We start from the raw sequence: 14147 nt of genomic DNA, 5'->3' as shown, positions 1-14147 counted from the left end.
GTTGTTTTAAAAATATTTTTTATTGATGTCGGAGAGGAAGGGAGAGGGAGAGAGAGAGAGAAACATCCATGATGAGAGAGGATCATGGATCGGCCGCCTCCTGTACGCCCCCCACTGGGGATGGAGCCCGCCACCCGGGCCTGTGCCCTGACCGGGAATCGAACCCAGGACCCTTCAGTCTGCAGGCCGACGCTCTATCCACTGAGCCACACCGGCTAGGGCTTTGCATTTTTTTTTACAGAGAGAGAGTGGAAGGGAGAGGGAGAGACAGAGAGAAACATCGATGTGCGAGACACACATTGATGGGTTGCCTCCTGCACACGCCCTGACCAGGGAGAGCCGGGGAACCTGAAATCGAGGTACCTGCCCTTGAGCAAAATCCTGCCCTTAACCGGAATCGAACCCGGGACCGGCGCTCTACCCACTGAGCAACACTGGCCGGGGCCTGAGCACCATCGGGATCCAGCAGAGCCTGCCACTGCCCTCACACTGCGGCCCTGGGGCCTCGACCTGGTGCCCTCGTCCATGCTGCCTCCTCCCGCTGCCCGGGGGCCCGGGGGGCAAGGACCAGGCTTCTCCCGTCTCCCTGACCCCAGCACCCAGCCCGGGGCTTGGCACGGGACGAGGCCTCCGTGGCCGGGGGCTGGCGGGGAGAGGACGGGGCCGCGAGCGGGCTCCGGGGAGGGCTGTCCGGCCAGCTGGGGCTCGCCCCGGCGGCGGGGTGTGGGGAGACTGGCTGTCATCGGGGCGGGCACAGCTGGCCTCCAGCTGCTGTCCTGCTTGGCACCGGGACCGAGGCCCCCGGGGCTGGAGCCACAGGAGGGAAGGACAGTTGGCCTTCGACGGGGCTGCTTTTTAGGAAATCGTGTCTTGAGCCCAGCAGATGGCCGCTGGCTCTGGCCGCGCGGGAGAGCCAGGGGGACGCCCGCTCAGCCTTTGCCTGGACGCGGATCGGAGGGGGCTGGACGGTCCAGGTCGCCCGACCGCCACGCCTGGCACCTCTGGCCCCCCGAGGCCGGCCCGCTCTTCTGCAGCCGCCCCGTGATATCGCCAGCTCCACTGCCCACTGAAGGTAGACAGAGCTGCCCGGCTGGCGCGGCTCAGGGGTTCGATTCCCCGTCAGGGCACAGGCCCGGGTGGCAGGCTCTATCCTGGGAGCCAGGGGGGCCCCGGGCACCCCCCCCCCGCACGTGGCCAGCGCCCCAGAAACCTGCCCTCTCCCCAATGACCGGGCCCGCGCAGCGTGGTACCTGGATGTCCAGCGGGCGGATGCAGATCTTGCCCGGGTGGGCCGCCCGGAGGTCGGAGATCTTCGCCCCGCCTTTGGCGGGGGCCGCTCCGACGTGGTCAAACCATTCCGTCCACTCGGCGTCTGTGCAGGAAGCAGAGCGGGTTAGACAGGGAGGCCGCGGGGCCAGGCCCAAGCCCCCGAGGCAGCCAGCTGGTCATTAAAAACGCCTCTTACTGCCCTGACCAGTGTTCTCAGTGGTTAGAGCATCGGCCTGCGGACTGGAGGGTCCTGGGTTCGATTCCGGTCAATGGCATGGACCTTGGTTGCGGGCACATCCCCGGGGGGGGGGGGTGCAGGAGGCAGCTGATCGCTGTTTCTCTCTCGTTGATGTTTTAACTCTCTATCCCTCTCCCTTCCTCTCTGCAAAAAATCAATAAAAAATATTTTTTAAAAAATGCCTCTTGCTTCATAAAAGCAACAGATAGTCCTCGTGGTTGCAAAAAGGAGGCAGAGGAAATCCGTGCGTGAACCTATAACCCAAGGATCGGGCCTGGCTGCACCCCACCCTCAGGTGTGGGCTCCCCCAGGGCCAGGACCCAGCAGGCCGGCCTGGCCCGGAAAAGGGATCCGATTCCGGGAGAAAAAAGCCATCTCTCTGAGCTATTGGCCACGGGGCCTGATGAATTACAGGCAGATTTCGGCCCGGCCCGCGTGGCTCCGTGGTTGAGCGTCTACCTGTGAACCAGGAGGTCAGAGTTCGATTCCCGGTCAAGGGCACAGGCCCGGGCTGCGGGCTCGATCCCCAGTGCGGGGCGTGCAGGAGGCAGCGGATCCGTGATTCTCTCTCCTCATGGTTGTTTCTCTCCCTCTCTGACTTCAATTAAAAAAATACATTTTTTTAAAAAGGACAGATTTCGGTTGCCACTTCAGGTGCCCCTGACACAGGGACGCGGTCTCATTGGCGCAAAAGAAAAATCCCAATGGTGCCAACGCGGTCCGTCCGGCCTTCGGTCCGAACGTCAGGCTTGCCCGGCGGCCCCGCGCCTCACCTTGAACCCACTCGCTGGAGGCGGACACGTTGAAGTACTCGCCGTGCTCCGACCGGAACAGTTTGAACACCCGGGCGGCGGCAGAGCCCCCGTGACCTGGCAGAGAGCAGATGTTCAGCCACAGGTAGACCCCAAGTCTGGGGAGACGGGGGTTGGAGGGGTGGGGGAGTCTAAGGCAGAGGGAGCCTCCACAGGGATCTGAGCCGCTTCTTGAAACACAGAGCCCCGTGCCCGGCCGGTGTGGCTCAGTGGCTAGAGCATCAGCCTGTGGACTGAAGGGTTCCAGCTTCGATTCCTGGTCAGGGCACATGCCCGGTTTGTGGGCTCCATCCCCAATGTGGGGTGTGCAGGAGGCAGCCGATCCGTGATTCTCTCTCATCATGGATGTTTCTATCTCTCTCTCTCCCCTTCCCTTCCTCTCTGAAATCAATACAAATATATATATATATTTAAACAAAAATAAATTTTACAAAAAGCTCCAGGCCATTCGTGGCTCCTGGAAGCACACGAATGCCTCTTTGCCTTCGGTTTTGAGAGTGACTGGCGGTGGCCCCCCAATCCGTATTCTGAGCCCCATCATTCCTCATGGGATCCCTCTCTACGCTCGGACCCCGCTGAGCCGCCCGCCCGCCTGCCCCTCCTCTGAGCAGAGGCCGCTGTTTCTACTGACCCGCCCCGCAGGGCCCCCTCAAATCCCTGGGGGTGCAGAACAGGCACACGGCCTCCGGACGGGGCCCCAGGCCCCCGGAACCCCAAGGACTGTTAGCAAAGATATTAACAGCGGATCTGTTGGCTGCTGGACCGAGGGCTACGAGACTCGACATTAAAAGCGCTGTTTGGGGTGGGCATGGCTGGGTTATGCCTTCTGCGCCCATGGCCACGCCGTCCTGCCGTGGGCAGAGTGTCCCCCTGCCCTGTCTCATCCATCCCCCTCGCCCTCGCCTCACGATGGGACCTGGCTGGGCTTCTGCCTGCCTGAATGAATAAATGAATGAATGAACGATTCCCAAGCAGCGGCTCTCACTTCAAAAGTCCTTTGAATTTAGGGTTAAAGGCGTCGATGACATGTTCTCAAAAAAAAAATAAAAATAAAAATAAAAAATATATATATGTATATGTATGTGTGTGTATATATATATATATATATATATATATATATATATATATATATATATAATCAGCCCCGGCCAAGTGTGGCTTAGTGGATAGAGCCTTGGTCTGCGGACTGAAGGGTCCCAGGTTCCATTCCAGTCAAGGGCACGTAAGTGGGTCGTGGGCACATCCCCAGCCCTGGTCCGGGCATGTGCAGGAGGCCGCCCATCGAGGTGTCTCTCTCACATCGATGTTTCTCTCTCTGTGTTTCTCCCCCTCCCTCCCGCTCTCTCTAAAAATCAATGGGAAAATATGCGCGGGTGAGGATTCACACTCACACGTATTGTCTCACTGATCGACCCTCAGCGGTTCTCAACCTTCCTCACGCCGCGGCCCTTTCATACAGCTCCTCATGTTGTGGCGACCCCCAATGTCATTGTGACAAATGGAACATAATGAAGGCACAGTGATTCATCACAGAAACAATCTGTCATTATAGATGTGTTTTCCCATGGTCTGAGGCGACCCCTGTGAAAGGGTCGTTTGACCCCCAAAGGGGTCGCGACCCACAGGTTGAGAACCGCTGCGGGGTTCGCTTTTGCCACTTTGATGGAACGTGGCCAATCAGGTGCCGGGAGGCGGGTCAGCCAGCGCGCCCTGGGGAAGCCCTGAAGCCCTGAAGCCCTGAGCATCGTTGCCATGGAGCTGCGTCGCCATGGAGCGTCGTTGCCATGGAGACGCGTGGGTGCGGCGGGGACCGCGCCTCCCGCCCCAGCTGCTCACCGTGGTACTCCACGTGGTCTTCCACGGAGGACGCCGGGTTTCCCTTCACCGTCACGAAGCTCCAGGGGTGTCTGCAGGGAACACGCACGGAAGTCAGGCCCCGCACACGCCCCACCCTGTGCGGAGGCGGGCAGGACGCGGAGCCGCGGGGCCACGGCGCCTGGCGTCCCGGGAACCGGCTCCGGGCTCCGGGCTCCGGGCTCCGGGCTCCGGCCTGGGCTTCCCTCCCCGACACGGGAGCCTCTCTTGCAAGCGCTGGGCTCGCCACCCGCCTGGCCGGCCTGCGCCTGGCCCTGCACGGGCATGAGTCACGCGTGTCAGCGGCCCGCAGACCCGCCTCCACCCGCCAGGCGCCCGCAGGCCCTGGGGCGAGGGCTCTGGCTGCTGTGGGCCACGAGGACCCCGGCCCAGGAGCCGGGCGCGCCCTCCCCGCGGGTTCTGGGGCAGCTGGAGGGACCGGCCGGTGCAGTGACTGGCCCCGATGGGCACAGGCTTGGGGAGCAGAGAGATGCCCCTTCGTCATGGGGAGCGAAGGGAGGGGCGAGCGTGCACGGCTGGGGGCAGGAGGGCCTCACCGCCCTGTCTGATGGAGCCAAATGCCTAGAGTGGCCTCTCTCCCGCTCTGAGTCCCAATAGCGCTGAGAGGTCGGCTTTGACCTCTGACCTTGGAAAGCCAGTCTCTTGCTGAGGTTGGGGGTGCACTGTGTCGCTCTCCGGCTTAAATCCTTGCAGGGCTCCCCATTGCCCATTGGGTAAAAACCAAGCTCCCTGGCATGGAGCAAGGCCCTCCTGTGCCCACCCCCAGCCTCCTCCCTCCCTGCCCCTCCCTGCCCCTCCCTCGGTCCCACACCTGCTGCCGCCTGCACCTCCCTCATCCTCAGGAGACCCACACCTGCCCTGGGCCTGGGCCTCTGGACTGCTGGTCTCCCAGGGACTCTGCCCTCCCCTCCCTGCAGGCTCTGCCTCCTGCTCGCTCTCTCTCTCTCCTCTCTCTCTTCTCTCTTGAGAGGAAGAGGAAGGCCAATGAGCCTGGGCTGCACCGATGAGGTCTGAATGTCACTCAGCAGATGAACAGTTGATATTCTGCAAGTCGCCCTGGCCAGTGTGGCTCAGTGGGTAGAGCCTTGCCCTGCAGACCGAAGGGTCCCGGGTTCGATACCTGGTCAGGGCACATGCCCAGATTGCGGGCTCCATCCCCACTGTGGGGTGAGCAGGAGGCACCCATGATTCTCTCTCATCATTGATGTGTGTCTCTCTCTCTCCCTCTCCCTTCCTTTCTGAAATCAATAAAAATGTATTTAAAAATATCCTATATAATAAAGAGGTAATATGCAAATTAACCCTCACACCCTCACAAGATGGCTGCCTACAACCAGGCCGGCAGGGGGACTGTGAGGGGCGACCAGGCCAGCAGGGGGGCAGTTGGGGGGGGCAGTTGGGGGCAATCAGGCCAGCAGGGGGGGTGGCAGTTGGGGGCAATCAGGCCAACAGGGGGGGCAATTGGGGGTGACCAGGCCAGCAGGCAGGTGAGCAATTAGGAGCCAGCAGTCCTGGATTGTGAGAGGGATGTCTGACTGCTGGTTTAGGCCTGGTCCCTGTGGGTCTAAACCAGCAGTCGGACATCCCCCAAGGGGTCCCGGGTTGGACAGGGTGCAGGCTGGGCTGAAGGGCACCCCCCACCCATGCATGAATTTCATGCACTGGGCCTCTAGTCTATATATATTCTGCACATGGCTGACCGACTGAATGAGTTCATGCAAACACAGGCCTCTGGCATTTTCAGAGTGAAACACGCTCCTCAGAAATCCCATACAGGTTCCCGGATGCCCCGTGCAGAGGGGGGACGAGCCTGCGAGTCCCGGGTGCCCCAGGGGGTGGTGTGGCCCCGGGGGGCGGGGACTTGGGTGGGGAGGGGCTGCTCCGGGCCGGGAGCCGGGGGAGGCGCGGGGGAGGGGAGGGCGCGGGCACCTGAAGCCGAGATGCAGGAAGTGCTTGCTGCCCAGCTTGGTCATCGCCTTCCGGGCCGAGTCGTCCAGGTTCCGGGACCCCTCGTCATTCACGGCCACGGACAGGATGCTGCCGCCGGGCACGGCGTTCAGGTACTGCACCAGGCGCTCGCTCTCCTTCTTGAACCTGTAGGTGTCGAACCTGCGGACGCGCGGGGAGGGCGTCACAGGGAGGCACCACCCACGAGCCAGCCCAAGACCCCCGAGGGCTCTGACTTTTAAAGAGAGAAGTTTTCATTCCAGAAAAGAAAGAGAGTCCCTCAGACTCGACACCGATAACCTACCCTCATGCAGATGAACTGCCCAGGAAGTACTGATCTCAACGAGCCTGTATCTGCCCTGGCCGGTGAGGCTCAGTGGATAGAGCCCCGGCCTGCAGACTGAAGGGTCTCAGGTTCCGGTCAAGGGCACAGGCCCGGGTTGCAGACTCGATCCCCAGTAGGGGGCACACAGGAGGCAGCCGACCCATCATTCTCTCTCATCATCCATGTTTCTCTCTCCCTCTCCCTTCCTCTCTGACATCAATAAAAATATATTTTTAAAAAGGACACAATTCCGTAACGACACCAACTCTCCCCCACGTAGCTATAATGATTCGGTGCCATTACGGTGGAAACTCCCAAAAGAATTTTAAGTCTTGGAACTGACCGGGCAAAAGAATTCTAAAATGAATCTAGAAAAAATAAAGCCGCGTGAATAGCCAAGTTTTCGGAAAAGAGCAGCAGGGTTCGGGGGGCCGGGAGTGCCGGGCAGGTGCCTGAGTCACTGTTTGCATAACCTGGCTCTGCCGCCAGGGCCCCGCCCCGGGAACCCGCAGCCGCAAGCCTCGCGCATCTGGGCGCATCTGGGCGCATCTGGGCGCATCTGGGCGATTCTTGGCCGCACACATGCCCGCTCCTGCCTCCACTCACTCGGCCTCGCCCCCTCGCTGCCGGCCACAGGCTCACCGCCTCTCCCGGCCCCGCCTCTCCCGGCTCACGCCTGTGTGACTGCCCCTCAGCTACCTCCCCAGGTGCCGGCAGCCGGGGCCTATGAGTGTGTGCTGAGTGCGTATTAGTATCTTTGCTCAGACTTCGTCACCGGTCAGAATCTGTGTGGCTGTTCATCCTCACCCGAGGATATTTTCCCATTGATTTTTATTTTATTTATTATTATTATTTTTAATATATCTTTATTGATTCCAGAAAGGAAGGGAGAGGAAGAGAGAGAGAGAAACATCCATGATGAGAGGGAATCATCGATCGGCTGCCTCCTGCACCCCCCACTGGGGATGGAGCCCACAACCCGGGCATGTGCCCTTGACCGGAATTGAACCTGGGACCCTTCAGTCCGCAGGCCGACGCTCTATCCACTGAGCCACACCAGACAGGGCTCCATTGATTTTTAGAGAGAGAGGGAGAGACAGAGAGAAACATCGATGTGAGAGAGACACACCGATGAGTTGCCTCCTGCACGCGCCCCGACCAGAGCCTGGGCCCGGGAGGAGCCTGCCACCGAGGTCCGTGCCCTTGACCGGACTCGAACCCGGGACCCTTCAGTCTGCAGGCTGACCCTCTATCCACTGAGCCACCCGGGCAGGGCATTTTTTTTCTTTTTTAGAGAGAGTGGAAGGGAGGGAGGGGGTACAGGAGAGAGAGACAGAGAGAGAGAGAGAGAGAGAGAGAGAAACATTGATGTGAGCCACATCGATCTGTAGCCTCCCGGACACACCCAGACTGGGGCCAGGGATCGATCCTGCAACCCAGGCACGTGCCCTTGACCGGGAATCGAACCCCAGGCCCACCTGTGTGTGGGCTGGCGCTCTAACCACTTAGCCACACCAGCCAGGGCCCAGCTGCCCGCGCGCGGGGGAGGGCACACCTTACCGGTCGGAGTGGGTGACCGCCCCCGACCTGGGGTCGATGACGTGGACGATGACGCCCCGGTGGCCCCAGCTCCTTTCGAAATAGTAGCCGCCGTCCTGCAGGCCGCCCGGGTGCAGCGTGCGGGTCAGGAAGGTCCAGGAGAGCTTGCGCTGCCCGTGCAGCTCCAGCGTGCCGCCCGGGCCCACCCCGATGTACTTGAGGCCGAAGTAGGGGTCCGGCTGCACCCCCTCGTCGGCCCTGGGGGAGAAGGCAGGCCCCGGGTCAGCGCCGCCTCTCTCCTGGGCGCTGACCCCAGCCGGGGTTTCTTTCTCTTTTTTTTCCTTTTTTTTTTTCCTTCTCAATATATTTTTATTGATTTTTTACAGAGAGGAAGGGAGACGGGGAGAGAGAGAGAGAGAGAATCATCCATGATGAGAGAGAATCACAGATCGGCCGCCTCCTGCACACCCCCCACTGGGGATGGAGCCCGCAACCCAGGCACATGCCCTTGACCGGAAATCGAACCCGGGACCCTTCAGTCTGCGGGCCGACGCTCTACCCACTGAGCCACACCGGCTGGGGCGCCGGCGGGGATTTCACGGCTCCCAACCCCCACTGAGGTCGCCCCATGAGCCAGCCCCTCGGGGTGAGGTCACGGATCAGGAGAAACAGCCAGGCGACCACGCCTTCCGAAGCCGGACCACAAACCGCCACAGGCCACATGGATGGTCGCACCCAGCCTTGGCTTCTGGCTGGTACGTCCTTCCCGGGCCCCGCGTTTGGTATTTCGGTCCAGAGCGAGGGCGCGGCATCACCTGGCCGCGCACCGCCCACCCCCGTGTGTTCTTGGCTGCGGCTCCCTCGCCATCTCCAGCGCCGGGGGAGGGCGCGCAGCCAGAGGCAACGAGGCACGGAACTGTCTTTATCTTGTCCATCGCGGCCAATTAAACACACACAGAGCCTCCCCGAGCGAGCGGGGCAGGGCTGGGGGCGGCGGGAGGCTGGCACCGACTTCAGTGCCTACAGGACAGACGCGGGCACAGCAGTGAAGTGCCGGGGCTCCAGCCCCGCTCCCCCCCACCATGTCTGCCTTGTTCATGATTATGATGGGGCAGAGCACGATGGGAACCCCATCTCGCACTAAAGCCCTCTCTTCCCCTCTCTCCCTTAAAAAGCCTCCGTCCATGCCCGGTCGGTGTGGCTCAGTATTTGAGCATCAACCTAGGAACCAGGAGGTCAGGGTTCGATTCCCGGTCAGGGCACGTGCCCGGGTTGCAGGCTCCATCCCCAGTGTGGGGCGTGCAGGAGGCGGCCAGTCCATGATTCTCTCTCATCGCTGATGCTTCTATCTCTCTCTCCTTTCCTCTCTGAATTCCACAAAAACACATTTAAAAATCCTATGTAATAAAAGGCTAATATGCAAATCAAGTGACCAGCAGAGCGACGGGTCGCTATGACGTGTACTGACCACCAGGGGGGCAGACGCTCAACGCAGGAGCTGCCCCCTGGTGGTCAGTGTGCTCCCACAGGGGGAGTGTCACTCAGCCACAAGCCGGGCTCACTGCGGGGAGCGGGCCTAAGCCATCAGTCGGACATCCCCGAGGGCTCCCGGACTCCAGCGCACGAATTTTATGCACCGGGCCTCTCGTAAACAAATAAATGAAGGACTAAGAAGCCTCCCTCGTCAGATCGGAGAGCAGCCCTGCCCGGGGGCGCCACCTACCCACCTGCCGTACAGCAGGATGCTGAAGTTGCCCTGGAAGGGGCAGCGGGCGCTCCCAGCATGCAGCTCTCCTCCCTGGTCGATGAGGATGTGGCGGGTGCGCAGGACAATGGTCTCCTCGTGGTCTTTAATGACCAGCCTTCCTGAGGGGCGGGAAGGGGGTGAGGTGAGGCCCGGGGGGGGGGGGCGAGCAGGGGTGAGGCTGTACCAGAACCAAGGGCGGGGGAGGGGGGAGGGGCGTCGCTGGCACACCTCCTGCTTGCTGTGCTCACAGGGCTTCCTCCCCTCTCCTCCCTGCCGGCTGAGCGCCGCGGGGTTTCCCGCCACCCCTGCGTGCATGGCATGCACTGCCCAGCCCCCTGGCGGGAGGTGAGCCAGCACCGGGCGGCTCTGCCCCATCAGGGCTCCTCTCTGTGCCTGGACCCAGGTGTCCGGAGCCGGCGGGTGGGCATCTCGCAGGACCGGATGCTCTGCCATGAGCCCCAAGCCCGTGCCCCGCTCTGCCCACCTGCACGGGGTCGCCTGCACCCCACCTGCTCCGAGGCACTGGGCCGTGAGGGACAGAGCGATTGGGGGGCTGGCAAGGCTGGCTTACCCCCGTCTGAGATGTGGATGGAGTGGACGGTGGCCGACGAGGTGAGCAGCAGTGCCCGGCCCTGGCCGATGTGCACGTGGTTGTCCCGGTCATGGCCAGGGTCCCAGGGCTGCAGCTCGGGGCTCTGGTCTGGGCACTCGGGGGTCTCTGTGAAGGAGAGAGATGTCAGGGCTCCCACGCACCAGCCTGGCCACGCGGGGTGGCAACTGACCACGGGGGGGAGGGGACGAGAGGGTGAAGGCGGGCAGGGGGGCTCCCATCACCAACCTGGCCACGCGAGATGGCCACCGACCACGGGGGGGGGGTGGGGGGGAGAAGGCGGGCAGGGGGGCTCTGGCGCTTCCTCACGGCGCCTGCCTCCTCTCTCCGGAACTAAAAGCGAGGCCTTCGCGAGCGAGGAGCCCCCGACCGGAGCCAGGAGCCCGGGCCCAGCCCCACGCCTCCCACTCGTCCATCCGGTGCCTTGGACGGGCCACTGACCACCTCCCGGGAGCCCCACCCCGGGCCCCTCCTCCTGCCCTCGCCGGCCTGGCCGCAGCCCCAGCTCAGGCTCCCACTGTCCGCCACCCAGAGGCTCAGCCTCACACTGGCTGTCACGGAAACGGCTCTTCTGCGCTGCCAACCCCGGGACCCCAGGGGGAGGCGTGGCCCGGGCCCTCGGCGGGCGCTCCGTCCAGCGCGGGGCAGGGCGGCCGGACGACGGGGTCCCTGCTCCCTCGCCCTGCGGCCCACGTGGTCCCCGGGGGCCTGGAGCCTCCATCCCCCCCCCCCAAGCCTCCCAGGGGGGTCCCGGCCCCTGGGTCTGTCCTGGGACGGGTGCGGCGCTGGCTGGCTTTTCAGCAGCGGCCGGTCAGAGGTCCCGGGCCGGCCTCCCCCCAGTCCCGGGCCTGGGGTGCCGTGTCCAAGGAGGTGAGTCCCCATCACAGGGCCGACCGGGGAGCCCACGGCCCGGGCGCGCAGCCACGAGCAGGCCGAGGAGGAATTCCCCCAAATCCAGGGAGCAGCACCCACCTCCCAGGACAGCACCGAGGGCACCCTCCCTCTCCACGTGCTCCCCGCAGCTCTGCCCTGGGCTGCGGGCGGTCAGCCTGACCCGCAGGGTCTCCCGTCCCCAGGAGCAGGGGCCCAGCAGCGCTGACCCACGTGCGAGCCCCGCGGCCACAGCCCTGGCCGGGCACCCTCCCTGGGCCCCGATGCCTGGCTCTCGGCACAGCCCGGCTGCCACGGGAGCCACTGGAGCGGCTGGAGGTGGTCGGGGCCTTTGGCTGAACAGTCACCATGGCGACCGTCCTCCCCAGGAGGGGCCGTGGGAAGCAGGGGGCGGGGGGGGGGGGGGAGAGTGAAGGAGAGCCCGACCCGCTCGGACCACGAGTCTCTCTGACGTCAGAGCAAAGCACCGGCCAGAGGGGCCCAGACTTTCCAAACGGTTTGAGCTCAAACAGAAGACAGAGCCCGGCCGGTGGGGCTCAGTGGTTAGCGTCGACCTAGGAACCAGGAGGTCAGGGTTCGATTCCCGGTCAAGGGCACAGGCCCGGGTTGCGGGCTCCATCCTCGGTAGGGGGTGTGCAGGAGGCAGCCGATCCATGATTCTCTCTCATCAGGGATGTTTCTCTCTCCCTCTCCCTTCCTCTCTGAAATCATTAAAAACATGTTTTTTTTTTTTACAAAAAGAGCGATTGGCCCTGGCCGGTTTGGCTCAGTGGATAGAGCCTCGGCCTGTGGACTGAAAGGTCCCAGGTTCGATTCCAGTCAAGGGCACATGCCCGGGTTATGGGCTCGATCCCCGGTCGGGGCGTGCAGGAGGCAGCCAATGAATGATTCTCATCATGGATGTTTCTCTCTCTTCCTCTTCCTTCCTCTCTGAAATCAATAATATATTTTTTAAAAAAAGAGCCATCGGCAGGGATGGCATTAGGGCTAAACCTCTTTCCAGAATGTGCAAGTCCCTTCCCGCCTCTCCCCTTCTCCCCTATTTTGGTTCATTTCACGAACCTTCTGCTTCTGGCTGTTCATTCAAAAGCAGCAAAGAAAAGGCTAATCCTGAGATTTTTTTTTTTTTTTAAGCTGTACACCCCGCCTCTCGCGTGCAGCAGGCGCCAGACCCCAGGACGGGAGCCCTGACACGAGGTGGCCCACGGCTCACGGCTCACGGACGCCCCGTTTGTAAAATCAGAGCCGGCTGCCAGCAGGGAACGCGCACGGAGCTTTTACGCAAAAACCTGCCTCTCTGGCTCCTCTTAAGGATGCTCAGGATCCTACAATGGGGGCCCTGCCCCCCCTTCCCAGGGCAGCGACCGGCCACAGCAGAGAAGTGGGGGTCACCCAGAGGACTTGTACGCATGCAGATAAGCAGAAGTGATGGACGCAGACAACAGGGGGTGAGCGTGAAGGCAGGACGGGGGCGCAAGGTGGTGCAGGGACAATGGGGAAGTAGGGACACATTTGTAATACCTTAATCAATAAAGGAGAAAAAGTGGGTGTCCCTTATGAGGGAGGGGGCATCGGGGGGGACCCTGAACTTCCCGGGCCACCACAGCCCCCACCCGGCCAGCCACACGGCTCTATGTTGCTCGCCCGGCTCCCCCAGCCACGGAGGGTGCCACCCCTGAGCGTAGCCGGCCACTGTGCGGGGGGGAGACGGAGGCCCAGGGTGCGACTTGCCCGGGATGGAGGTGGCGAGCAGGGACCCCCCGACGCCCACACCGCGCCCTCGCCCACCCCAGCAGCTCCCTTCACCTGCTGGGCCCCGGCTCACCTGCGGCCCCGGCCCCGGGCAGGAGGAGCCAGCTGGCTGTCAGCAGCCGCAGCAGCAGCGGCTGGAAGGAGCGGTCCCGCCTCCCGGCGAACCCCATCCTGGCTGAGCTTCTCCCTGAAACACAAGCACGTCGAGTCAGGTCAGACCGGCCTCCTCCGCGGGGGCGGGGGGGGGGGGGAGGGGGAGGAGGGGAGACACGCGCGCCCAGCCGGGGCCACGTGCACACACGCGGGCAGTGCCAGGGCAGGCACGCTCCCGCCGCCGTGACTCAGCGCCGCGGGCAGATCCGGGCACGCCGGCCCCGCCGCCCCGAGACCCTGCGGTGGATGGAATGTCAGCTCTGATGCTCGCCCTCCCCCTCCCCTCCCTGATGAGGCATTTTTAATTTTTTTCCCCCTTAAAACACGGAGAAAAACAAACATACTCCCACGCAACAGGCGCTGGGCGGCGCTGGATGCTGTGTGACCTCGGCGGACTTGCTGAACCTCTCTGGGCCGCAGCCTCCTGATCTGAAAAGAGAGGATGGGCACCGCCCGTCAGGTTTCTAACCTGGACTCCGCCTTCACCCGGCTGTGCGTCTGAAACAAGTCTCGGCCGGTGTGGCTCAGTGGGTGGAGCATCAGCCTGCAGACCAAAGGGTCCCGGGTTCGATTCTGGTCAAGGGCACGGACCTCGGTGGCAGGCTCCTCCCTGGCTCCAGGTCAGGGTCGGGGCGCGTGCAGGAGGCAACCCATCGGTGTGTCTCTCTCCCATCGATGTTTCTCTCTGTCTTTCCCTCTCTCTCTTCCTCTCTCTCTTCCTCTCTCTCTTCCACTCTCTCTAAAAATCAATGGGGAAAACATCCCCGGGTGAGGATGAACCAACACACAGACAAATCAATACATAAATAAATAAAACAAGTCTTGATCGTAATGCTGAAATCCTAAATGTGACTCCTGTGCCATAAACCCGCCTACGACCCATCCAGGAGGCGGTGGGGGGGGGGGGGCAGAGAGAGCTGAGCCCCCAGTAGCCATTTCCCCCCCCCCTTTTTAGTGAAAAAAACCCCCCTGATCTTTTATGTGGACGC

The 14147-nt window shown here is 62.5% G+C and overlaps 1 protein-coding gene across 1 annotated transcript in view; it reads right to left on the bottom strand.

The window, feature by feature from the left end:
- The window catches only part of CEMIP (cell migration inducing hyaluronidase 1), a 55011-nt gene extending 41428 nt beyond the window's left edge, over positions 1 to 13583 (bottom strand). The window contains exons 1-9 of the mRNA XM_081114941.1: positions 13503 to 13583; positions 13079 to 13192; positions 10324 to 10470; positions 9733 to 9871; positions 8027 to 8263; positions 6124 to 6303; positions 4156 to 4226; positions 2281 to 2376; positions 1251 to 1372 (exon numbers count right to left, since the gene is read on the bottom strand). Of these exons, the coding sequence (XP_080971067.1) occupies positions 1251 to 1372; positions 2281 to 2376; positions 4156 to 4226; positions 6124 to 6303; positions 8027 to 8263; positions 9733 to 9871; positions 10324 to 10470; positions 13079 to 13175 (1089 nt within the window). The 5' untranslated portion in view covers positions 13176 to 13192; positions 13503 to 13583. The remainder of the gene's footprint in view (positions 1 to 1250; positions 1373 to 2280; positions 2377 to 4155; positions 4227 to 6123; positions 6304 to 8026; positions 8264 to 9732; positions 9872 to 10323; positions 10471 to 13078; positions 13193 to 13502) is intronic.
- Between the last annotated feature and the right edge of the window lie 564 nt (positions 13584 to 14147).

This window comes from Myotis nattereri (genome assembly GCF_964212035.1).
Source record: "Myotis nattereri genome assembly, chromosome: 21".
Taxonomy (NCBI): Eukaryota; Metazoa; Chordata; class Mammalia; order Chiroptera; family Vespertilionidae; genus Myotis; species Myotis nattereri.
The sequence above is the reverse complement of the archived record's forward strand: the minus strand, read 5'-3'. Positions and strand labels throughout refer to the sequence as shown.